General features: G+C 37.7%; 4 protein-coding genes across 5 annotated transcripts; 2 read left to right on the top strand and 2 right to left on the bottom strand.

The window, feature by feature from the left end:
* Positions 1-491: 491 nt before the first annotated feature.
* On the bottom strand, positions 492-3,038 carry LOC140783364 (glucan endo-1,3-beta-glucosidase 7-like). Its single transcript, XM_073130234.1, has 3 exons — positions 2,796-3,038; positions 1,388-2,686; positions 492-931 (listed from the first exon to the last, which is right to left on the bottom strand). The coding sequence occupies exons 1-3, from the start codon at positions 2,857-2,859 to the stop codon at positions 897-899; spliced, it is 1,398 nt and encodes a 465-aa protein (XP_072986335.1). The 5' UTR covers positions 2,860-3,038; the 3' UTR covers positions 492-896.
* Positions 3,039-4,361: 1,323 nt separating this feature from the next.
* On the top strand, positions 4,362-8,877 carry LOC140784155 (uncharacterized). The gene is made up of 2 exons (XM_073131388.1): positions 4,362-4,544; positions 7,870-8,877. Exons 1-2 carry the CDS (start codon positions 4,483-4,485, stop codon positions 8,075-8,077), a joined length of 270 nt encoding a protein of 89 aa, XP_072987489.1. The 5' UTR covers positions 4,362-4,482; the 3' UTR covers positions 8,078-8,877.
* A 1,024-nt stretch (positions 8,878-9,901) lies between these two features.
* LOC140784153 (succinate dehydrogenase [ubiquinone] flavoprotein subunit, mitochondrial-like) lies at positions 9,902-17,459 on the top strand. Its single transcript, XM_073131384.1, has 16 exons — positions 9,902-10,178; positions 10,934-11,086; positions 12,409-12,496; positions 12,870-13,016; positions 13,107-13,247; positions 13,754-13,839; positions 13,928-14,020; positions 14,111-14,174; positions 14,348-14,491; positions 14,599-14,786; positions 14,890-15,064; positions 15,155-15,325; positions 15,498-15,567; positions 15,660-15,780; positions 15,863-15,900; positions 17,053-17,459. Exons 1-16 carry the CDS (start codon positions 10,065-10,067, stop codon positions 17,153-17,155), a joined length of 1,896 nt encoding a protein of 631 aa, XP_072987485.1. The 5' UTR covers positions 9,902-10,064; the 3' UTR covers positions 17,156-17,459.
* A 725-nt stretch (positions 17,460-18,184) lies between these two features.
* LOC140784154 (protein AE7-like 1) lies at positions 18,185-23,789 on the bottom strand. Of its 2 annotated transcripts, XM_073131385.1 has the most exons (5): positions 23,498-23,789; positions 23,237-23,342; positions 22,783-22,882; positions 19,716-19,761; positions 18,185-18,536 (listed from the first exon to the last, which is right to left on the bottom strand). In XM_073131385.1, exons 1-5 carry the CDS (start codon positions 23,607-23,609, stop codon positions 18,430-18,432), a joined length of 471 nt encoding a protein of 156 aa, XP_072987486.1. In that variant the 5' UTR covers positions 23,610-23,789; the 3' UTR covers positions 18,185-18,429. The 2 variants fall into 2 exon arrangements, with proteins under 2 accessions (XP_072987486.1, XP_072987487.1); XM_073131386.1 differs by lacking the exons at positions 18,185-18,536; positions 19,716-19,761 and adding an exon at positions 19,895-20,751 and having other exon boundaries at positions 23,498-23,748.
* Positions 23,790-24,917: the final 1,128 nt, after the last annotated feature.

The raw sequence follows: 24,917 nt of genomic DNA, 5'->3' as shown, positions 1-24,917 counted from the left end.
AAAAATCCTGAGAAATTGGTGGACATTTGGATACTGTGAAAGTGCAGAGGGGTCATTAAGAACGGTATTAAAAAAAATCTAGAGAGTTTGGATGGCTGCTTTTTGTTGGTGTCATTGACTTAGAGAGGAATAGTAAAACTTCACAAGACTCTTTTGCTTCATTGGAGATGCTATACAGTCGTTTTGTTCTGTTGATGGTTAGTACTTGCGTGAGATGATATTTACCTCATAATTTTGTAACTTTGTACGTTTTTACACACAAAAAAAAGTATTGAGATTAGATTCGCTAGCTCGGGCCCACACTACCGAACCCTGCACCATAATCGTCCTTCAAGTAATACCAAGAGTGCCAGAAGGTTTTCAATTTACACGTCCATTTGTTAATACTACAAAGTTTAGTTTAAGCTATCTTGGCATCTTGGCATCTTGCATCTATAAAGTTAGCACCTAAAGCTCATTAGTAGTAAGCACAACTCGGCGACCAGGCAACATTCCAGTAACTTAGTTTTATTTTGTTGTAATAAATATTGCACATACAGACAAACATTAATACATACATCTTAAATCCTTATATATGTTTAGATCTCAAGCTACCTTTTTGTATCTTAGCACAGAGAGTTGGCTGAGCTCGCCATTACCATATCTAATAAAGACACACCTACTACCAACTTACAAGCATCAAACATGGTGAAAAGTTCTCTAATCATGCAAACGAAAAGCATCTCAGGCCAGCGCCGAAGACGCACAAAGCCCTCACAACACTTTAATTATTGGACGACCGTTCCAGAACCCGAATGACTCGAAAAGGCTTAAGCTCATTTCTCGCACTTTATTCCTTAGAATCCTCGACCAATAATTCCACGCTATTCCACAACGCTACTTTTCTCTTCCCTCTATTATTGGCTCCCTGGGTATACACATGTCGCGTAACCTGCTCATCACAAAGCAAAGATAACGCTTCTTATTATGCTTATACAAAATAAAAATAATTACACCTAGTCTAAACTTTTCTCACATGTACTCCCGCATTTTTTCCCATGATATTGACCTTCTTAATTATGAAAACTATTGAAATATATATTTTATCAATTATTTGTTAGATTTTTTTTAAAATAATAATATGTTAGCGTATTACTTTGTTCTTATTTTAGAGTAATAAAAAGAAAATTAAGAGTAAAATAGCTAGATATTGTTTTAGTCGATTGGTCAATGTGTACTTAAAAAAGATACATATAAAATTAAAATAATAATTAATATAAATTTAGAAAATAAATCTTAGGATTTAATAGGGCCACCAATTAAGGTTCCACTGCTCAAAAAAGAAAAAAAGAATGAAAAAGAAATAAATGTTAGTTGAAACCGAGAACAGGAGATATGAATGACTTACTGGGGTTATTGGTGGTAAGAGTAGCCGTCTGGGTAAAGTCGCAAGCCGAAGGGTGCTGCCCCGAGACCTGATACAGCTGATTCATAGCATACGCCGCGTGAGATCGAACAGTGTCAGGCAAATAGCACGCTCCTCCAGACTGGATCGGACGGCAATCCACGTTCGGCTGCCCACACGCGTAATCCAGATCCGTTTGCAACTCCTCATCCGTGGCTTCCGCCTTCGGCACGCACCACCGTTTTCCCGCTGGCTTCTTCCCGTTCCCGCCCGTACTCGTCGACGAATTCGAACTCGGCGCCGGGCTCGACGAGGAAGAAGCCATGAGCCCGGCGTCGTAGGTCATGGACAGATCCGGGTGGAATAGGCCGAAGGAGCGCTCCGACGTGGGACCCGGCTTGAGGTCCTCATCGTAGAGCGCGAAGAGGTAGGTTTCCACGGATTTGCCGGGCATTAATGGGGTACCTACCTGGGAGCGGAGGTGCGCGACGAGGTTGCCGTTGTAGGCACGTGCGTTTTCCAGCGTGGCGCCGGCTTCCCCGGGGTCGCCGCGGTAGGGCCACCCCGTCTCGGCCACCACAATATCGACGTCGGGGAATCCCGTCCTACCCAGCGCCGACTTTACGGCGTCGAGCTGCGCGTCGAACATGTTCATGTAGGTGATCTTGGATCCGGCGTCCAACCGCCCGGAGTTGGGTTGGAAGAGGCAGAAGGCCAGGGTTTCGGGGCGGGGATCGGATTGGTAGGCGAAGTAGGGGTAGGGATTGATCATAAAGGGCGAATTGGTCTTTTGGAGAAACGAGAGGATTTCTTGAAGGTTCGATGTGATGTCCGGGTGGAAGGCGCCGGTGGAGGGGGGATCAGATTGGGATAGGACGGCCATGGTGTTGACGGTTGAGATCTTGATACCGGCAGCGGCGCCGCCGGCTGCGAGGGCCGCGGATTGGAGATTCTTCATGGCGGGAAGGAGCTGACCGGCGAGGCCGGCGTCGCCGGACTCGATGACCTCGTTACCGACGGAGATGACAGAAATGGAGGAGGCGGGGAGAAAGGGAAGGACATTGGAGGAGAGCCAGGCAGATGCGGCGGAGGGATCGGAGGCAAGGGAGGGGATCTCACCATTGGCGGCGCCGATCACCAGGGAGATGTTGGATCCGGCGAGCGCACGGATGATGGCGGAGTCGGCCCCGTAGAGCCGGACTTTGGATATCGTCGTCGACTTCAGTAGCCGCGCCGTCGCCTCCGGTGGCGGGAGGTTGTCGGCGACCTCCCCGTAGTTTACCCCAATGTATGGCTGCGATTCTGATCAAAAAGAAAACCAAAAGATAGCTATCAGGGACCTTTCTATAAATTTCGAAAGGAAGAGGGGGGATTTTGAGAAAAAAAATAAATAAATGGAAGATTAAGCTACCTGTGAAGGAAAAGGTGAAGAGGAGAAAGGAAATTACAACGAAGAGGCGATTCTTTTCTTCCATGGCTGCTTCGGAAGGATAGGAAGGAGAAAGGCAGACGAGGAGGTGAGACAGAGATTGAGAGAAAGACAGCGAGAGTTTTATAGAGTAGGAGAATATTCTTGAGCTTCTTTTATTACCGTGCGCTCGCAGAGTTGGGACGATCAAGTGAGCTGGAGAAGAGCCTTCCCACGTGTCCGTGTTTCCGCAATTAGCCGCCAGACAAGCGTCGCGGTAGACGATAAGTAGCCGTTAGACGAACCAATGACCACAGAGTAATGGATCTGACGTGGCGCTTGGACTTAAAAGAACCGTCTAATTTGAATCGTGTTAATGCATCAAACCTGTAACCACAACTGCACACTCGCACTAACACGTGCAGACAACGTGGGAGCTTTTCATTATTTTATTTATTAATTTATTTTTAATGGCTTTTCGTTATTCAGATGGTCTGACCGTCTGAGTCAATGTAGCAACTTTATACTCGAATTTACTAAGATTAGCGAAGGTTTATTACATCCTTCCTTGGGTTAGTAGATCAATAACTTTTTTGAGGGCTTGATTCGTCCGCAAGTAACCTGTGCCTTTACAAAAGAAGTAGGGGAAGTTGTTTTCCTTTGCATCTCCTTTTAACATCTGGCAGAAACTTTATTAAATAATATTTACTCGTATACATTGCTTCAACTCAAACTAGCTTTATCCGCATCAAAGATGCGAAAAAGTTCTTTTTGGCAACTCAATTACTTGCCCACTGTAATTTAGAAAGGAGACTAGTGACGAAAGCCGGAAGCTTTTGCTAATACAATTGTCCAAGTACTTTTTTCCCCCCTCTTTCACCTGTAACTTCTCTATTGGCTGCGTATCCCCTGTGTAGCTTTCCGGCTTTCTCAAATATTTCCGAAAATATAGTTATACAGATCGTTAGTTCGTAATAATAATGTAGCTGGGACCTTCTGGCTGGAAAAGAGTTCTTCGGTCCTTCCTTCCTTATTCTGTGCAGAGGTCTCATAATCTCTCGACCATCTACTGTTAAGCTACGAACTCATTAAGTCATTGTGGGAAACTTTCTTCCCATTATTGAGTGTGTCCTCGCTTCCCCCTTCCCTTATAGACGAGCAACCGACAATTTTTTGAGTTTATTATAGTGGCGTTGTGGAAAGAGAGGAAGCGTAGAATATTTTGGACAGGTTTTGACCGCCACGGCCTGGGTCTTTGCTTCTCTCTCGTTCGGATATAATGGAGATGATCGATGCTCTCCCTCTTCTAATATAACTGGGCTCTTGTCATACTTTTCTCAATAAAAATGTAAAGCCCGTGCTTGGCCAATGTACTGTTTTCAATTTTTAAATGTAGTTATATGACCACATCTTGAGCTTTAAATATGAAGACGGACAGATCGTGACTTTTGCGTGGTCTTTTGAAATTCTCACGTGAGGTAATAAAGTAGCAGTATGGGCTTTCTTATCTAATTGGGCCGCCCACGCTCTTTAGCAGTAGATTTAGTTTAGACTTACAGTTCTCCGCGAGTGCGCGTAACATCGTAGATCCAAACTCTTCCGATATCCTTTTCGGCTCCTCCTCTCTCTTCGGGGGATCGATCGATTCGGGAGCGAACAAGGAAAAGGTGGCTTCTCCCGGGTCGGTGAAATGATCACTCGATCGAAGCTAGTGGAGCAGCTCAGAGACTACCAAATCCGATCTCAGCACAAGTGAGTTCCCCTCTCGATCTCGATCTCGATTTCTGCCTTTAAAATATCCTAAATCTGCGGTCGCTTAATCTGAGCACATACTAGTTCCTGATGGAAGCATCGATCAGTAGTGATCTCGTCTCAACTTTTTCTCTTTGTTCATTCTTGTTCTTTTTTAGCTTGATGTTGATTAGTTGCATTAATTCGTTACAGTTTCTTTTCAATTTAGACGTCTTAGTTATTTTCATTTAGAATTATTTAATTCCGTTGAGGGGATAAAATTATGAAATCTTCGACGTTTTACTTAATTGGACGGGTACGTTGATCTAGGTGTTTTAATCTTATGAAATTGCAGTGAAGGAATTTTTAAGGCTGTGCTGTCTTTATCTATCTTTTAGGGCTCTGGTGTCGTTCCCTTTTATTCCAGTTGTTCCCATGGTTTGCGAGGTCCCGCATGATACAAAATTGGACGAGCAAAGTTATTCGTGTAGTTCTAGTTCTAGAAAGGTGAAACGACGTAGTCTACTTCCTTTAATCGTAAGACATGCTCAATGGTCCTTGGTGTACCTTAAGATCGGAATGAGCAAACTGTTTTTTTTTTTTTCAGCCATAGGAAGAAATAGGAAGAAAAGAAGAAATAATTGTGGCAATCCTTGGTGGATACTATATATTATGGTGCCGCCATTATTGGTCAGACATGGATGTTAATGTAAGCATGGGATAATACATTGAGAATATAGGCTGGTAAATCGATGCTACAGTGTATTGATGGAACTGCAATTTCTATCCTAATATATGGGATGATTGGATATGTTCTGTTTTAACTTTACATTTAGTAGTTCTGCACAATCTTTACCAGCCAGAAAGTTCTAACTTGGTGCTACCGACTTGGAAGATCTTTAGAACTTGCTCATGCACCAATTATTATTTAATATCCTCCTTAATCATAATATTTTTTGGAGTGCTACTTGTCCATACGGACACCTCTACCCCTCCTGCTGCTTCTACTAAGTAGTCATCCAAGCCTTCTCTGTTTATGTGGTTTCAATTGAAGCACGATTTATATTTGAGAAGGTTGTGGAACTTTGAGAGATCTGAATGATCTAGTTGAATTCATTGATGGAATAATGATAATTTTATTAGGATGGCCATGATCATTTCTGTGCCATTGGACTAAAGGAAAGATATATTTGTCAAATGACTCAAATTGTTGGGTGAAAAGTCCAATCAAATCAAGAATTAAGATCTTTTGACAGTTCTAAACCTACAATAGTTCAGAGAATCTTATAGGGAAGCACTACACATCACTGAGTCTTGCTAAATTTCTAATGCAACAAACAAGAAACAATGATAATATATGATTTTCAACACATAGTCTCAGGATTTCTTTTTTTAAAAGGATGTCCAAAATGAGTTATAACTTTAACCTTGTTACCTTGATAGGAAGGGAAAGTGAAGTTAGCAAATAACACTAAAACTCTCAAGTTGATATCTGGCTTCAAATTGATCTTTAGAGTGGTAATCTGGTAAGACATAGATAGCAAGCCTTTAGGCCATGAATCTACAACAAAGCTCATCAGTATACTGTCATTTATATGGAGGAACTTGAATATCTACGAAAGAAACCATATTTTGTTTAGAACATGAGCATGGATGCTAGGTAGGTGCCTAGTGCCTAGATGCTAGGTGGGTGCCTAACTAGAAGTTTAGAAGTAATAATAATTGATAAACGAAAATTTTAAATTTTTTTTGTGAAACTAGTAATTAAAACAGAAGGTCAAGTTATTGCATAAACCTAACTAATAAAAGAGTTTAAGGTTATGGTAAGAACAGTGCAAGCAATCGGACTGCATCACTTTGGCGATAACCCCAACTAATCCGAAGCAAGGTTATCCAACATTACTCAAAATATACGGGATGGCAAAACTGATGCGTAAGCAGTGCCTAGATGGACTCAGCCTAAGGTATATGCATGGTCACCAAGGCAGACGTTTTTCAAAAGAATGGGTATGAGAGTTAATTTTTACATAAATATGAAGTTATTGCCTTAATTTTCTGTGATGGTAATGGCCCAATGCTAATACATTACCCTATTCTCATGCCTGAAAAATGCTTGGAATGATCCCTATCGTGAGAAGAAATAGTATTAATCACCTATATAAGCTAGAATAGCTCATGGAAGCTTTCATATTTTTATAGGAAGCTTAACTTCGTAGTCATGAACCATAAACCTTTGCAGTAAACTATGGATGCAAATTAGCATCTATTTGGTTCACATTTCCACAATTGAAACTTTTGTTCTATCATTCTATCTACCTGATTTAGAAGCTTAAAGAAGGTAAGAGAGAAAAAAGAATCATAAGCATGTGTAATGTGTTTCTGGTAATTCTCAATTTGGCGCTCCAACTTCTATTTTACTCTGTCATGGAACTCCCTATTTATAATGCACTTGATATTTTTTTTCACATCTCCCACATTTTGGGTGGTTCGGAAGAGGAAGATTTCACTTTCATGTCATTAGTAATTGGAGAGGATATAAATGTTTTATTGTTCCCAGTTCCTTTTGTGAGATTGCCCAGATATGTTAGATCCTTGTGCTTTCATCTCATTGGGTGCTATTCCTCACAAGTCACAGCTTCCTTAGAATATCTATATTCTACTCTCTTTTTTAATCTGAGTACCTTTTGATTTGAATGCTGTTCTTCTGGTACATCAGCTGTCCTATTCATGACCCTTTAAAGAAATCCATCCTCCTAGTCTGTTTGCCTCAACTCTTACAACTTCCATTTTTCTTTCACTTATAGTATTAGCTCTCTACCTATATTGGATTTTCCAATTGTTTCTCATCTAGCATAATCGTTTGATATTCTCCTCTCATGGTGCACATAGTTGCAGTCAGTTTGAAATAGACTTGCCACTATAGGAGTCTTTCTAATCGATGGTCTTCAAGACAATATTTTTTGGAAGTTTCTAAAGTGTCTGTCAAATACGGGTGCCAATTCCTCTTTAACAATTGTGGACTAGACATGGAGAATTAAGAAACCAATGGAATTAAAGTAAGGTGAAATTGACAAAATGCTCAAGTTATCAACAAATAGTAAATGTTCAACTAACTAGCATAAAATTATGTGACTGTTGATAATTGAATTTTTGGTGTTATCCTAATATCCTCTAACAGAAGTTGCATACATTCTTTAGCTTATGAACTCAGCAGCCAATTATAATCAACTTCAGTTTTTCATTTTTGTTATTGTTATTCTCAAGCATCCAAGAATTTTAAAGTCAAAAGATAAAATTGTTATTGTCAGTGGCACCTAAGTGTGGAAATGTTTGCTGTGTTTTGTAGGCGAGACATTATTGGAGTGGTGTCATGGGGCTTGCTTTGTTGTTTTCTCATAATATCTTCCTATGTGACACTATACTTCAGATACTTCAGGCTTTCAGTTGTCATTATATGTCTTGGGATTCTTTTTCCTACATGCCTGCATATTATTAGGCAGAGAAAGCTGGCTAGGAAAAGAGAAAGAAGATTACTGTTACCTCTATCTATGTGAGGTTTTGTTACGATTGGCAGTATTTCAGCTCATTTTTTGGCAAGCATGTTGAGATCATCGATATGGTTATAATATTTTTATTCAGTTTCCCATTTACTCCCTTTTCTATCGAGTGCTAGAAAGCCTAGAATGATCTGTTCTCTGCTTTGATGGATTATCTTCAATCACGTTGGGAGTGCACTTACAGATACTATGCTCTGCTGTCATATCATGCTCTTTCTTCATTCAGCTGAAGCTCACGGTGAGATAGACTATTTTCATCTGCATGCTAACAGGCCTTCTCCATAGGATTTCTACTCCATAACTACACGGTTATCTGCTTCTCATGTAATGAAAGTGTGTGAGCTTGATCTTCGTCTTGGCAGATACAGTCCTGGTTGAGTTTCTACAGAACAGGAAATTTTTGCAACATGTTCATTCTTTTTCTCTTCTTTTGCCATTTGGGCTAACTAGGCATAGACAGTTGGAAATGAATTTCGGGACACACTGATTCATAAGCAGAGCTCCCGTTTCAACTGAGATATGCTCAGGGGCAAGCAAATTGAATGCTGAAAAGAAATCTTACTGCTGAATGCTGATTTACTCGGCAGTTCCCATTTGTTTGTCTTGGCAGATTGATTCACTTCTGCTCAGTTTTGAGAACATTACTTGAATTGGAGCTACACCTGTCTGACAATTGGATGTTGTTACATTTTACGCCTATTGATTTCATATTTGCAGCTCAAAGATTATATCATATGTTTGTATTTAGAAAATAATTCAAATTACAGGTCCAGATATACCTTGATTTTTGGGAGTAATTGTTTTTATGGAGTCGGAAAATGTTTTGGCAGGTCTGAATCTTCTATTGCGGGAAGTGGGTTTCCTACTTCCCTTGAAGAAAGCTTCTTTATTAATTTTCTTTCTCATATTTGTACACCATTTAAGATTTATCTTGGTTGTGCAGCTTAGTATTTCTATTACAGCTGATACATTCTCATTTGAAGCAACCCTTTCTTCTGATTTAGCTAATAGTGAGTTAGGAGTATGATTTGACTCAAGTGATTATTAGATATAGCCTGTAACTGACTGTCAAATTAATTCAGTTTCTCTTTTAACACTTTAAATACTGGATGATTAGAATAGCAGATGATCTGCTCCACTTCTATGTAGATAACTTTATTGTTGTTTTGATGTAGATAAATTGGTGTTGATTACCTCTTAACATGTTCTTTATTTTATGATGACATCTCTTGCTAAGTACATCGTTTTATTACTATCAGCTTCACTGCCTCGTTTAGTTGGCTTAGAAAATAGATGGCCATCTTCATACCTTTCAATGTGGCCTGGGAATTGCCTCGCTTCGGCCGGTGCATTCGTAGACTAAAAATTTTCATCGTTCGGGTACCAGCGGGATTGGGGATCCGTGGCTATCGCTCTCATCACAAACTCCCAAAATTAGCTGCCCCTTACAAGGAATCTAATTCCTCGTTGGTCGCAATTTATAACTGTTATCGGTAGACTAATCGCCCTTGTTCCAGCCAAAGATTACGAGACTATCACTCACTAAAGTTAGCCAATAGAAATAAATAAAATAGCATCATATTATATGATAAGTCACGGAGAGAGGTGCAATAATTATATAATAGGAGTTAGGCATCCAAATTAATGATTATTTTCAAGAATAATTAAGTGGAATAGGGAAATAACGGAGGAAAAATGATAGTGTTTTGGTAGCGTAGGTGGCACGACCGTAATTTCAGAGTACAACAAGGTCACGGTTCTGCGTTGTGAGTTTGGGAGTCACAAGCCTCAACATCATTACTAAATAAGACATGTCGCCACGCACACGCTCCTCTCCACAGTCCGCACACAGGTAGCCCTTTTCTTTTCCATTCGTCTCCTCTTTTCCTCACCGCGATCCATCGTCCCTCTCATCTCGGACCGAGCGAGAGGAAGCCATTGCTGTCATAGAATATAATAGAGAAGAGAGAGTGGCAGAGAAGAGATGTGGCGGAGCTGTGTATCCCGAGGTCTTCGCCTTGCAGGGAAGAAGAAATTGATCGGAGGCGAACAAATTCCTCACTCGACTCCCGGGTCGAGATTCCTCTCCACTGGCGCGGTATTCCTTTTGATCCAGGCTCTTCTCGATCTAATTTAGCTATTCAAACCGGTGGATCCCTTTTCCTCCTCCTGTTTTGAAATCTAAAAGCTTATTTGCTCGCCTTATTATTAATCCAGCTCCTCTTTTTGTAGTTCTATTTTTCATATACCTTGTTTTTGGTCGCTAAGCTCAAATTTTCTAAGATAATTGTGGCTATTTGTATTGTGTGATTTATGTACTTCTTTGTGTGGCTTTTATTTGGATTTCTCAGTTGATTTTACTATCTAAGCTGTCATTTTTATTTTCTCTTTTTTCTTTCTATATGGTTTGAAGGATGTTCTTATTCCGTTTTCTTGCCGATGTATGGAACTATCTGATAGCTTCAAGTGGCTCACATCTTTGTCTTTTGATGCTTACTATTCTTTTTTTTCTTTTTCTTTTTTTTCTTTTGTTACATTGTGCATTTGGCGATCATTTAGAAGAGCTCAATACCTGCTATAATATGGCAAATATATCTCATTCGACCCTTATGTGTTATAAAATCTTATATTTGGGGGTATTTGCATTCAACTTTAACTCTTTTTGAATCTTATAGATACTTCCGTCATATGTTCAGACAATTTGATATCGATAATTGAATTCTTTTCTTTATGCATTTTCTTGTTCATTTTTTGTGGATAAGAAGCTTAATATGCATTTTTTTTGGAGAACTTCAGTTACCATTTCTTTTATTACTGTCGAGTAGTTAATTTTTATAATTGGGTTTCTGACAGTCATACACTGTTGTGGATCACACTTATGATGCGGTCGTCGTAGGAGCTGGAGGTGCAGGACTTAGGGCGGCGATTGGACTCTCAGAACATGGGTTTAACACTGCTTGCATTACCAAACTCTTCCCTACTCGCTCGCATACTGTTGCTGCTCAGGTATGGAAGTACCTAAACAAGTTTGTGCTTTCTTTCTGCATGATTTTGTTAACAACTTATTGCCAAAACCTGTTATTTGGATTTTGGCATAATCTCAGGTGGAAGTTTATTCATGCCAGAAAAGATGCATGACAGTTTACAATTATCATGGGAGGATAATATTCACTTAGCCCTACTGTTGGTTAGGCCTGCATGGTATTCAAATAGCTATAGAATTCCACCTCACATGTCATAATTCTATTGCAGGAAATTGCACAGTGACATGGTGTGATTGGTGTCTGTGTATTATGTGCTTATGTGTAATTGCAATGTTCTATTGCAACGAGAAGAAGCACATATAGATATTGGGATATATAGGGAGAGTAGGTTCTTCATGACAGGAAGCTTATTGTAGTGTGAATTAGAAACTTCTAGAAAAGTTAAAGGCGAGAAGGTATCTTGACCTTTTAAGTTTTAAGTGCATGTGATGAAATGCCTTTTCTATCAGAAGTCTTGTAGTTATTGCAGGCTATTGAAAATAATTCAAGGCATTGAGATTTGCAAACATAATAAAGCACCTAATAGTAACTACTTCGTGAAGTTAGTACACATTATTGTGTCACTATGTTCACTCCATGAAAAGCCTATCTGTCCCCTTTAGATGAGGAATCTTTAACTTTTGGCTAAGTAAAGTTAAGGGATATTGTCTAATTGGAAGCACATACCACCAAGCTGGACAACTAAAATGAGATAAGTAGGGTTAATATTTTGTCCCATTTAAACATGTCCACCCTACTTGAAAAATCAAAATTTGGACACATAGAAGGCTCATTCAGGTGTTATCGGTTCCTAGATAGTGGGTTGATGTTTGATTTATTGGACTGTTGTCACCACCCATTTTTCCTTGTTGACTTTGTTATATGTTAACAGATGGAAAACAATAATTGCTTCTTGAGTTTATGTGCATGGACAGCAACTCAGCACAATGGTGGCAAATGGTGAACCTTTTCACCAAATGGCCTTATTAGTTTAATTAGTAAATTACCAACTTCTCTCGTCAGTTTGCACCACATGGATATCTTCTACTAGCTTGTTAGTTGTTACGGATTGTATAAAATTTATTCTTAATTCTTAGTTGTACTTATGTAGCTTCTTAACTTTATTCTATGCTTATATCTCATACTATGGAATATGGAGTAATTCTTCAGATGCTATCATACAATGAATTTCTTCTAGAATGTTATGTATCTTTACCAATAAGTGATAAAGGCTACAAATGGCCTTATATGCTTTATTTCATATTCTATTTGAACATGATGTTAATCATGTTAGATCCCATGCAGGGTGGTATAAATGCTGCACTTGGGAATATGACAGAAGATGACTGGAGGTGGCATATGTATGACACTGTCAAAGGAAGTGATTGGCTAGGTAATGCACTTTAACATTTTAGGATTTGCATTTGATGTCTGTTCACATTTTAGGACTGCATAATCATTTGTGATACTTGGGAAATGGAACACTTCCATTAATGCTCTATTTCGTTATACTCAAAATAAAAGGCACTTTCTGTTGAGTTCTGGTATTTCATAAGAGATAGTTGCTAGTTACGATTTCCAGCATCTGATGATCACTTTGAACTTTTTTCCTTTTTGAGCGGTACTAGAAATGGTGGATTCTTTCTTATCATGAGTTTATAACAAACTGTTTGAGCTTTTCCATGCTATTTTTGCATGGTGCAAATTTTTTTTATCCAACTCCTGCTTTTTATGTTTTACTGACGTGCAACTATGGTCGAGCTCAGGTGATCAGGATGCTATTCAGTATATGTGCAGAGAAGCACCAAAAGCGGTTATAGAACTTGAAAACTATGGATTACCCTTCTCTCGAACTGAAGATGGAAAAATATACCAACGTGCATTTGGAGGCCAAAGTTTGGATTTTGGAAAAGGTAGAGGCTTTGTGGCTATCTTATTAAAATGTTATATTTAGGAATTCTTCTTTCCTTTATAGTACTTCCCTAATTGATGTTAATCTATAGGTGGTCAGGCCTATCGTTGTGCATGCGCTGCTGATCGAACTGGCCATGCTTTGCTGCACTCACTTTATGGTCAAGCAATGAAGCACAACACTCAGTTCTTTGTGGAATACTTCGCCTTGGATCTTCTTATGGATAACAATGGTAGTAACTGAAGTCATATGCACTAACTATATTAGATGTCTCACTTTCATTGTCGTAATAAAAATTGCTCTTTCTCCTTGCTTTTTTTTTTATAAAATTAATGGGTAGGACATGGGTGAGGTAAATATTTATATCTATCCAGAGGATTAAAGCATAATTATGTGGTTGCTGGGGAAATAGGAGATGCAGACAAACTGTTTAGTTTTTTTACTTTTTATGTTTTTCCATAACAGGTGGAGTAGATGGTTATTTGATAACTTAACTTCTTTCTGAATTGAGTTGAATCATTGTTGGCTTCTTTTCTTTTTAATGTTGCTATAGTGTAATTGCTCGTCTCCTTTTCTTTCTTTCTTGTCCTTCCTTTTGGCAACAGGAGGAAGTCCTGTTTTATGCTTTATTAGATTTTTCTTCTACTTAAATAATGAGAAATGTGCAATGTATAGCTTGCAAAATTGTGCCTGCATTTATCTTGGTGCACCTGATAATTCTTCATCACTATGTTTCAGGAGCTTGCCAAGGGGTTATTGCATTAAATATGGAGGATGGGACTCTTCATCGTTTCCGTGCTGCCAATACAATCCTGGCCACTGGGGTATCAATATTTTCTTGTTAATTGTGTATTTGTTCTTTCTTGGTGTTTGAACAACTATCATGATTCATTTAAATGTTCAATTTATCAGGGTTATGGCAGAACATTCTTCTCTGCAACCTCAGCACATACATGTACTGGAGATGGGAATGGTATGGTTGCGCGTGCTGGGTTGCCTCTTCAGGTCAGTATGATGGTCTGAACCAGATCGACAAGTTGCAGTTTCATCATATTCAGCTTCCTATGTATGCTCATTTGGTTACTCAACCTGCAGGATCTTGAGTTTGTGCAGTTTCATCCTACAGGCATTTATGGTGCTGGATGCCTCATTACTGAAGGTTCTTACATATTGTCATTTGTCGCTTGCAAGCTTTGTATAGTGTTGTCGTGTGCTAATAAGTTCATCCTGTACCTTCTAATAATTTATCTAATGCATATTGCATTATGTTTGTATGAATGTTAATAAATCATATCATCACCTATTATTCATTTATTTATATCTACTTTTCAGGATCTCGTGGTGAAGGTGGTATACTTAGAAACAGTGAAGGTGAGCGTTTCATGGAGCGATATGCTCCTAGTGCCAAGGATCTTGCATCACGTGATGTTGTTTCAAGATCTATGACAATGGAAATTAGAGAAGGACGTGGTGTAGGTATGAATTGAAACATTTCCAGCTCAAACTTTCAAGGCAAATGCATGACTTGATTGTAATCATCGTAGGTATTAATAGTTAAAACATCTATTCTAATATCTTTGCAGGCCCATTGAAGGATCACATCTATTTGCACCTCAATCATTTACCACCGGAAGTTCTCAAGGAAAGGCTTCCTGGCATATCCGAAACTGCTGCTATTTTTGCTGGAGTTGATGTCACAAAGGAGCCCATTCCTGTTTTACCTACAGTGCATTACAACATGGGTGGAATTCCCACGAATTACCATGGGGAGGTAGTGAAATGGAACTAATCGTGGAGTTGATCCTCATAATTTCTTTCAGTTGATTTTTCTATTATTCCTCAATTCATTTATCATCATGAATTCTGGATGTCAGGTACTTCATATCAAAGGTGATAATCCCGATGCAGTAGTTCCTGGTCTGATGGCTGCAGGGGAAGCAGCTTGTGCATCTGTTCATGGTGCAAATCGTCTAGGTGCAAATTCCCTTCTCGACATAGTTGTTTTTGGTAGAGCTTGTTCGAACCGGGTTGCCGAGATCTGTAGGCCAGGTAGGCTTTTGGTACCTTGTTGTTGTGTAGCTTATATAATGCTGTACGTGTTAAGTAGCAAACATGAAACATCTATAAGGGCCTTCGCAGGAGAGAAGCAGAAACCCCTAGAAAAGGATGCTGGTGAGAGGACCATTGCTTGGTTGGATAAGTTAAGAAACTCAAACGGAGCCCTGCCAACTTCAAAGATCCGCCTCAATATGCAACGTATCATGCAAAGTAATGCTGCTGTTTTTAGGACGCAAGAAACACTGGAAGAAGGTAACCTTTGTGGCTACAAAATAAAGAAATCTCATTTTCTTTGCTATTTGGCATTGCATTCTCAGTGATTGGTAGGAGCTATACAACAAGAAAGCTTTCATTTAATAGTAGTAATAAATTGCATTTTTATGAACTTTTATTGAATGCATCATTGCTTACTGTATTTTATTAGGCTGCCAGCTGATTGACAAGGCATGGGAGAGTTTTCATGATGTCAATGTTAGTGATCGGAGTCTTATATGGTAATCCCTCTCCTCGATGCATCGTTGATGGTTTCTCATTTTCTAATGTGATGTAATGAACATCTGATTTCTCTGTTACAACATCCTTGCAGGAATTCTGACTTGATAGAGACTATAGAGCTGGAAAATCTGTTGATAAATGCGTGCATAACTATGCACTCAGCCGAGGCAAGGAAGGAGAGTAGAGGAGCTCATGCTCGTGAAGATTTTACGGTTTGTTTTAGTCCCTTTATCTCATTCTTCTTTTCTTCCCCGCTTGCTTCTGTAACACAATTTATCAAATTCTTTCTTACAGAAAAGGGATGATGAGAACTGGCTGAAACACACATTAGGGTTAGTATCTTCTGCTAATCTTTTTAGCTTTATAAACTTGCACTTTTCAAATGTAACAATAATTTAATTCATTTGCCGACACTGACTACATCACATGGAAGTTTTTTACGACTTGTTTAATATTTGTAGTTAAATGAGGCTGAGTCATGCTGAATACATCTCTTGTTCTATTATCAAAAAGATCAGTAACAACAACTTAGATTTATAGAATTGTTATTTGCCAATGAGGACCTCTCCTGAAAGGAATGATCAAATACCATGTGGAGAAACATTTGTCAGTGATATAATCAACTCCAATGCCCTTTTGAAACAAATCTGGGGAACACAAACTTTAGCATCTCTCTTTAGCATACCTTCTTAGATCCGTGTGGTCTGTCAAATTTATATCTCTTTATTTCTTTCCATAAGTTCCTTCTATCCCTTCATTTTTTTTTCGTTGCAATATCTTTTCCTTGGTAAATCATAGCTTTGTGTGAACTGTCAACTTTCATACCCGTGCCACTCTGATTTGCTTGTTAAAATGCAATCTTCTATCATCATGTATACAGAACGCCTGTCCTTACTGCTTTATGTAGTTCTTTTCCAAGCTCTAAGAAACAGATTGGTTAATGGTAAATGTACTTTTCTGCTATATTTTTCAACACTTGTTTATGATAGACTGAATGACTTAGTAGGTATCCTCATGTAGGAATCTTTTTCTCAAGGCTCCTTTTCATGCTCTATTAATTGTTTTCTTATGTTCATCTGATCTAAAAATATTTTCTACTTTATATTCTCTCTGTTTAGCTGATCTTAAAATCTTCTCTATTTTAATTCTTTCTGCTCAGCTGATCTTTTCCTCTTTTCCCCTTTTTCCTTTTATTTCATGATTCCATTTTCTTAATAACATAGAAAGAATTGAGTAGCTACACAGAAAAAGAAAAAGGAAAGTTAAAAAAGAAAGAAGAAAAGGTCAGAGAAATAATTGTGTATGTTGTGCAGTTAAGTAAAGCTTCTCATCATGGAAATCCTGGGCACCTGCTTTAAGTATAGAAACTTCTCCATCCAGTTTTATCAGTCTTCCTCTTGATACCTGGTTGAAATCATGGATTAAGTACTTCTAGGTTTATTTCTTTGCTCTGCTTAATATGATAATTTTGTTTCTGAATACAGATATTGGGAGAATGAAAAGGTTAAGCTAGCATACAGGCCTGTCCACATGAATACCTTGGATGATGAGGTCGAGACATTCCCACCAAAAGCACGTGTTTATTAGGTCCTTGTTCTTCTTGCTTGGGTTGGTTTTGAAGTCAACCTGGTAGCAGAGTGTTTTGTTCTCAAATAAAGCAGTTGCATTACAGCATTCTTTCTGAAAGGAAAAACATATATCTTATGTCAGTTAGACAGCATTCTTTCTGAAGGAAAAGTCATGTACTGATGTCAGTGAGATGATTCCCATGACTGCTGATCAATATCTTTGTCATCTCAAATAAAACAAGTTTGCGTTTGTTATGTCTTATTTCTTCTAGTGGATATTGTAACTTTTCACCTCTGGCTATGCATACATTGTTTCCGCATAATTGATGTATTTTGGTATGCGATCAATGTTGTTGCGATCAGCATTACAGAATTAATAGATTTGTGTCAAATCTCTCTCCAGCATATAGATATATTCTTCAGTTGATACCTGCGTGATTGTTTTGAATCTTCCTTCAAGCATCTCATACAGGAATTTTGCAGTGTTACCCTGTTTGCCCTGAAGTTGCTTGAGTGAGTTAACTGATCAATTCATCCAAGGATCTTAAGTTGAATAAAGATCTGCATGAAAACATTCATCCATCTTATTTTTACCGTCTTTGTTTCTTGCGTACCTCTACACTTCCTTGGGAAACAATTAAGGTAAAAAGAAATGTTTTATTTTTAAAATAAGAAATGATAAATAAATAATATTTTTAATATCAGTACATCTATGGCTATGTCTCTGATAGCCCTCCCTCCAAGTACTCTTTCCTTGGGTCAAAACAGAAGTATAGCAATACATTTTTCTGATTCAAGTGGAAGGAAAGTTATGTCAGGGTAGACTAATCTGAAAATCAAACTGGTCATGGAAGAAAAAGAAAAAGAAAAAGAGCCTACTGAAGGAAGAAATGAAAAATGAATTGAAAGCTTACTCGTTCTTTTCACATTTAGGTTTAAGATGCATTTTCATATATCCAAAAAGGAACCTACTAGGTTCCAAGTTTGAGAACAATGTTGATCCCGAAACAAGATGAACCCATAATCTTATGGTTAGTACCACATTCCATTTGACAATTAACAATATACTCACTCTTAATGATCATGGACCATGTGTTATGCAATAGAGATGGCCGTTTACATAGAAACACAAACAACTCTGCTCAAGGAGAGGTTCTGCTACTTTATATAAGCAAGTAACTACGGTAATGTTCAGTCACCGGTATGACAACAGAGAGGCTTATTTAGAATGCTAGCCCAACCGGCAGATTACCTAGATATCATTACTGTACAATAAGAATTTTCCAGGAGAAACTAAGAGTACAGTTCATTGGAGTACAGGCACTCATCCACAAGTTGGCGAAGGTTGGGATTCTCCAGGGCCGCAGCAACTCTTTCTTTATCATTCAGTTGCTTATTAACTGCAAATCCAATTCCATCGTGAGTCCATATCTTGCACATTCAATGCTCCACATTGAAAGTTTTAAATGTGTCACCCTTTTGATAAAGTTGATACAATGAATATATCCTGCTTTATACTAATTAATACTACCTACAAGAAATAAATGGAAGAAATAACAGGCACAAAAAAAAATTAAAGATGTCGCAGAGAATTAATACTGCAGTAACTCCCTTCCCGGTATTGCTGAAGAACAGAGATTTTGTTGTCAAAAAGTGAAGATCTAGTAAGTAAAAGATAGGAGTTACGGAAGGCAAATTCTCAAGGTAAACAACCACGCACTACGAATTACGAACAACCTTCGTCACTAGTAAGATGGTCCAAGATGACAAATTTATCATTTACAGACACGAAATAAATGAAATTGATCTTCACAAGCTGGAACAATAATATGGGCATCATACTACCATTTTCCTCAGTGCAAACTGCAAAATGAATTCAAATGCCTAGAATTCGGCAACTTAGTCGGCCTATTTTTCAATGTATCATGTGATGACCCAAGAACTTGTTCTTTTTTGAACATGATAGTTTGTTATTACTGGTTGACAAACTTCATGATAGTTTGTCATTACTGTTTGACTAGCTTCATAAACAGTTTGTCAATTCTGACTTTGGAAAACAGAATAGCAAGTTAATAATGGAAAATGTGACGAAAATATACAAAAATGTTGTGCGTATAAATATTTTACAAGAATTGCACTAATAGATTAACTGTATTCTCTAGTTTCTTTGATGTGCTCACTGATGAGCCTGTATTTTGCTCACACTGAACATCAATACTTCAAGGAAGAGTGCGTGTTAATAATTTAGACATACCAGGTACAAGCAACTCAGCTGGACCTCTGGTCAAGCTTAACTAATCTGGACTTCTTGAATTAACATTGGGACCACAAAATTTTGACATCCAATGACACCTAAAAAATAATGTGGCTTTCTGACTATGACATGTCTGCAGGTGCAAGCTAAATGGGAACTGAATGACATGGAATAACCAGGATACCGGATAAAAGTTAAAAGTAAATTTAGGAGATGTTCACCCATGTTAAAACTTGCATTATGCAACTATTCCACTTTGTACTTGCTATCAATCAAATTAGTAACAGAAGATAGTAATAAATTTTTGGTGCCTTCATGCCGATACCTGATTCTTCATCTGCAAGAGATCCTGGAGATACCTTGATGTCAACCTGCATTACATTTGCCACTCGCAAGGGGAGGGAGAGAGAGAGAGACAAATGTGAATACATGAATCCAATAATTTCCAATATACAAGTATAGAAGGAAACGTGATGTGTAACGAGAGAAAAATAATTCAAGAGCTTAGTAACAAACATAAGTTTCAAGAACATAGGCAGGGAAACAAAAGTATTGGTCCAATATTGTAACACCCTAAAAAATTAACAAAAATAAATAAATAAATAAAATTTAAAAAAATTTGGCGCACATGCTACATGCGTTACAGTGCCTTCTTCCTCTCATTTCCTTCACATTTCAGTTACATTAGAGATAGGTATCTGAAATCTCCGACGAGATTTTAGATTTGCATAGATATTTTGTTTTCATTATTTTTCCCTTCTTTATTTCATCAATTGCTATCTCCTTCCTCCTTCCTCGTACCCGTTTGACAGGGGCCATTCATCGCTAATGCGTCGTCGGGCCCTTCCAAGCCCGCAATTAATTCTGTTAGGAAGTGGTATTGGTCTCCTTACTTTAATTTTGTTTTTATCTAGTATATAGTGCTATATCATCAAATTTAGATTTCATCTACTCCAATCAAATTTGCTGACCGGCAATTACTAGACGGCCTCGCTTCGACCTAAGAAGCATCCTCTCGATGTCGCCTTACCGACGTAGCCTCTCGTGTTGTGATTCCGTCCGTCGTCCTAGCCGTCCCCGCTCCTTTTCCAGCCAGTAGAACTCCTCTCTGCAAGCCCAAGCTATTGTGACACTTTTTCCTTCACCCTGCCTATCCGATCAAGGTTATGGCCCCCCTAGACGCCAGCCATGGGAGACGATCTCCTTTCCTGTTAGTCGCTTCGACTGACACCATGATGCATCAATCCATCTCCCCTACCTCCCTCTATCTTTATGTTGGGTTCTCATGCCAACCTTGTTTTTCATTGAGCTAGAATTCCCCCTAATATTGGCTTCCTCCCTTCCTCCATGATTGCTCTTAGCTGATCGAAGAAGAAGAAGATAGTTATGTTCACTAGATGAATAATTGAACCTATCTAAACACATAGTAAACATTTTGTGATATATTTAACTATTTAGTTCTATGTTAGATATTTTAATTATATTGTGATTTTATTTGTCATATTGGTAGATCCCCTACTGTACGAGGAGCATCTCGAGATACAGGAGGTACTAGATAACTTAAGAGTAATTGCAATAATCGGATACATTTCAGACAAGTGACTCCTTTGTAAACTAAGAATAGTGTAGACATATTATGACGATGCTAGTATCTTGTCACTGTAAAAATATTATGACATTCATGTTCATGCTTTTGTTATTAGCATTTATGTATTATTACTTCATGATGATTAAAAACATGCTTAGTACATTACATGCGTCTTAAGTAAGTTGATCATGTCGTGTATATTAGACATTGCACCACATGCATGTATCATCAACTAGTTAGACCCCATATCGACGATACCCTTTTACTCACTCAATGAGAGTTAGGGGCATAGTGCATATATAACACTTATATATATATATATATATATATATATATAGCTTGAAATCGTTAGTCCTGAGAGGATAATTAGGTAAATTATGCATTGGATTCGAGTGGGTGTGATTATTATAGAATATAGTGGTCAGACAATTGGTGATTTTGAAAATAATTATTGCGAGATTGGGTTTATAACTCTAGCGATACTTGATGACAAAGGGTTAAAGCGTCTTTCCAAGCCGGACGTTTGTGTTTTTCTGCATGAGGTGCGGTGATGAGTGAGGATGAACTTATGATTATGATTCTTAGCCTGATAACCACAGATAACCAATCATGTGTAGCGTCATCAGACATATACGAACAACATTACTACTAGATATCTATCTCTCATCGTTGATTGACACTTTGGGAGAGCATATGCTATTATTTATTATGATATGAAGCTTTGAGAGAGCAAGTGGTATTATTATTTGTTATGATCTTGAGGTTCTGGGAGAGTATAATCATCATTATTAAATGTATGAGTTTATTACATTATCATTTAAGCATGATCTATAATGTTGCATTATGTATTATACTGTTTTTAGATTGTAGAGGTGTATACTTACTGGATTTTAATCTCATCATCCTTTAGTGGAATATACTTTCAGTTTAGTTAATGATATCGAAGTTGTGAAGAAGGAAACGATGACTAGCTAGATTTTTAATTAGTTTCTTTAATATTTTATAATTGTATTAGTTATGTTGGTTGGGTATTTATTTACTTTTGGTTATCTTACAGAGATGTATTTTGGAGGCTCGTTATGATATGTGATATCTTGGATATTCTCAATTTAAATTATTTTGATAAATTTGGCTTTTTATATTGGATACTATGAGATAAATTAACCAGCGAGTCACGTGAGGACCATGTGAATTACATTCACGTGTATTTGGTGGCGGATATTTCAAATATACAAAAAATATTTCTTAGTAAACAATAAAATGATAGTCCTATATGAGGAAACAACCAAAACAAATTCCTAGTATTGTTTAGTAATTATATGAGATGAAACTCCAGAGTGTCAAAACCTGACATATTTAATGGAAGATGAAACCACTAACAAAACAACCCTAGCATACAGCTCCACTATTTTAGCAAGATAGCGCCGATAGAAATTTCAATCTTCGTCACATAACGACTATATAGAAAAAAAGAAAGAACAAGGGAAGAATGGTTATTATTCCAATTTATCCTTCAGAGTTTGGTTGGAACTTGGAAGTCCTTATAAGTGCAAATAAATTCAAGCCTATGATGGATCTCACCAATCCAAGCTCATTTAAAGATGCCACATAAGATCAAAGTTCGACATAAGCTTTTTAAGCAATTTTCCTTCTTGTTGCTGCTTATTTTGTTTAGAGATACAAACTAAATAAGAAAGTATTTACATTAGAAGCATAATAATTCTAGTCCCCTCAAAGATCAAGAAAAAGCACTTCAAGACCTATCTCCAGATAACGAAAGTTCCTAAAAGGTATATCAACTAACCTTGAAATGTGGGGGAAAGCACTGCATTAACTTCAACCTTAAGCACAAGCCAATAACTGTGGCCATACTGCAGTGCTGAACTGTTGGAGTGAAGGTTATCCTGCAAATGTGGCAGTAGGAAAGGAAATAAAACCAAAATCTTGATCTATTTCTATAATCACAACTAAACTGTTACAGAGTTAGCAATTGAAGAATTGAAACAAAAAAGATTAACTTTATTGCCAGATAAACCAACTGGCCTATAAGCAATTGAAAGTAATGGATTAATAAGGGTCCAAATTAACCCAATAGCTTAATAAGATGTATGGCATCATGCCAACAAAGTAAACATTCATAACTACAATAATGATTAAACTGGACTTGGGCAACATTTTTGTACCTGAAATTTACCGGAAGTCGAGCATATTAAAAATAAAATTCAATTGTAAAATTTAATGCGATCGGTATCACTCACTGTATACGGCCGAGCTTCTCGTCGACGGTGATGGATTCCTGGGAAAGAACGCTGAGCTGCTCCAGCGAGTAGGGATGCTCCGGATCCCTAATATCCCTCACGAAATCTAAACCCCAAGTCAAATAAAATTTAAAGAAAAAAAAAAAAAGAGAAGAGGAAAAAATCTTACAAAAATCCTACATAAACAACTAGCCAATTAAATTGCATCGATTAATAATAAACTCGAAAAGAAATGGAAGGGTGGGGGGGACTTGAGGATACCAAAAACGTCGATTGGATCGACTGCTTCGTCGGGGTGGAAATCCTCAGGGCGAGCTATCCTTTCCTTCTTAGCGTGGACCACCGGGTTCGCATTTATCAATCCTAGCGTCATCTTTCCCTCTTTCTTTTCGCTTCTTTCTTTCTTTCTTTCGTCGCCTTCCGCTCTCTCTCTTTCGCTCTTTCTTCTTTTGGTGATGATGGGGAGAAGATGCTTCTCGCCTGGTGACTAAACGATACACAGTAACCGGTTCGGTGGTCTATCCTTTTCTTTTGCCTTCAGTAGGATTGCTACTGGGAGTGCGGGTACTTTGTTGCGTACCTATAAATGCTATCCATAAATGGGATAATTTATTTTATACGACAGCAATAATATTTTACTGCACTATAAGTATTAATGAGGATTAAAAAATGCAATGTTAAATATAGTTGAGTTTATCCTTTAAATTTTAAATATTATAGCTGGGCTTCCAAATATAAATCATTTTCACTAACCATTCAACCCATGAGATATCAATCTTGGGCAACCCATAAAATATTTTTAGTTAGGTTTTAGTAGAAATATATTTATACAAAATAATTTGATGTGGGACTAAGAATCATAAGAATGAGCTTAGTTCAATTAAAGTCAGGCAAATTCAGACCTAAGTCGATGGGCCACGCATGATGATCACATCTGCTCACATGAGCTCAAACTGGGGACACATAATTTTAATCATTTATAATTTATTTTATATTATTTCCTTTGGCCTCGTGGTACACTTAATCTGCTCGAATGTGATCAAGGAAGGATACTTTATAAAACAAATTGCATTAACCTCCTACAGTTCTGCACTGGCAGCGTTTTACACTGTTTTGACGGAGAAAATAACAAAGATTATATATATATATATATATATATGAGAACCAGTTTAATTCCACGTAACCTATAGATTCTCGAACTGATAGATATATGAAGAACTTTACTACTAAGTGAAAATGACAAGGATCAGAACCACTTGATACAAAATGGACAAAAAATTAAAAAGAGTAGTAGTAGTAGTAGTACATTATTGACAAGCGATTTCCAAAGAGCATCGTGTCCTCGCCTTTAGTTAATAGTGTATGTGGTCCTATCATCAGCCTTCCACAAAAGTTAACTCAGTTCGGTCAATTTCTTGTCTCTAGAACGGCAACCTTTTAACACAGTTAAAATGATTGTCACCTTCGCTATTATCAGAGTCATGCAGACACTTGATTTAGTTCTCAAGTGACAACAATGCTTTGTTTTTAAGGGATAATCTTTTCATTAGTTAAACAAAATCCCCTCTCTTTTTCTTTTTCTTTTTTCATTTTGGATGAAATGACTTAAATAAATATAGATTTAGAAGAGAATTCGGTGTCGCTTAGTGATACCATAACAAAAAAAGAAAAGAGAGAGGAT

The sequence above is a fragment of the Typha latifolia genome, chromosome 3, assembly GCF_019914945.1.
Source record: "Typha latifolia isolate L0001 chromosome 3, TyphaL0001v2, whole genome shotgun sequence".
In the NCBI taxonomy this organism is placed as follows: domain Eukaryota; kingdom Viridiplantae; phylum Streptophyta; class Magnoliopsida; order Poales; family Typhaceae; genus Typha; species Typha latifolia.
Note: the sequence above shows the minus strand (reverse complement) of the source record. Positions and strands in the feature narration are given on the sequence as shown.

What these genes read in the sequence shown, in the direction of transcription:
- LOC140783364 (XM_073130234.1), bottom strand. Translation starts at nt 2,859, where the DNA reads ATGGAAGAAAAGAATCGCCTCTTCGTTGTAATTTCCTTTCTCCTCTTC. An exon ending in CTTCACCTTTTCCTTCACAG is followed by an intron (nt 2,687 to 2,795) that starts GTAGCTTAATCT and finishes CTTTTTGATCAG; the next exon opens with AATCGCAGCCATACATTGGG. An exon ending in TCTTACCACCAATAACCCCA is followed by an intron (nt 932 to 1,387) that starts GTAAGTCATTCA and finishes TGTGATGAGCAG; the next exon opens with GTTACGCGACATGTGTATAC.
- LOC140784155 (XM_073131388.1), top strand. Translation starts at nt 4,483, where the DNA reads ATGATCACTCGATCGAAGCTAGTGGAGCAGCTCAGAGACTACCAAATC. An exon ending in CAAATCCGATCTCAGCACAA is followed by an intron (nt 4,545 to 7,869) that starts GTGAGTTCCCCT and finishes TGTGTTTTGTAG; the next exon opens with GCGAGACATTATTGGAGTGG.
- LOC140784153 (XM_073131384.1), top strand. Translation starts at nt 10,065, where the DNA reads ATGTGGCGGAGCTGTGTATCCCGAGGTCTTCGCCTTGCAGGGAAGAAG. An exon ending in CAAAGGAAGTGATTGGCTAG is followed by an intron (nt 12,497 to 12,869) that starts GTAATGCACTTT and finishes GGTCGAGCTCAG; the next exon opens with GTGATCAGGATGCTATTCAG. An exon ending in GTGCTGGGTTGCCTCTTCAG is followed by an intron (nt 14,021 to 14,110) that starts GTCAGTATGATG and finishes CTCAACCTGCAG; the next exon opens with GATCTTGAGTTTGTGCAGTT.
- LOC140784154 (XM_073131385.1), bottom strand. Translation starts at nt 23,609, where the DNA reads ATGACGCTAGGATTGATAAATGCGAACCCGGTGGTCCACGCTAAGAAG. An exon ending in CGATCCAATCGACGTTTTTG is followed by an intron (nt 23,343 to 23,497) that starts GTATCCTCAAGT and finishes CTTGGGGTTTAG; the next exon opens with ATTTCGTGAGGGATATTAGG. An exon ending in TCTTGCAGATGAAGAATCAG is followed by an intron (nt 18,537 to 19,715) that starts GTATCGGCATGA and finishes TTGGATTTGCAG; the next exon opens with TTAATAAGCAACTGAATGAT.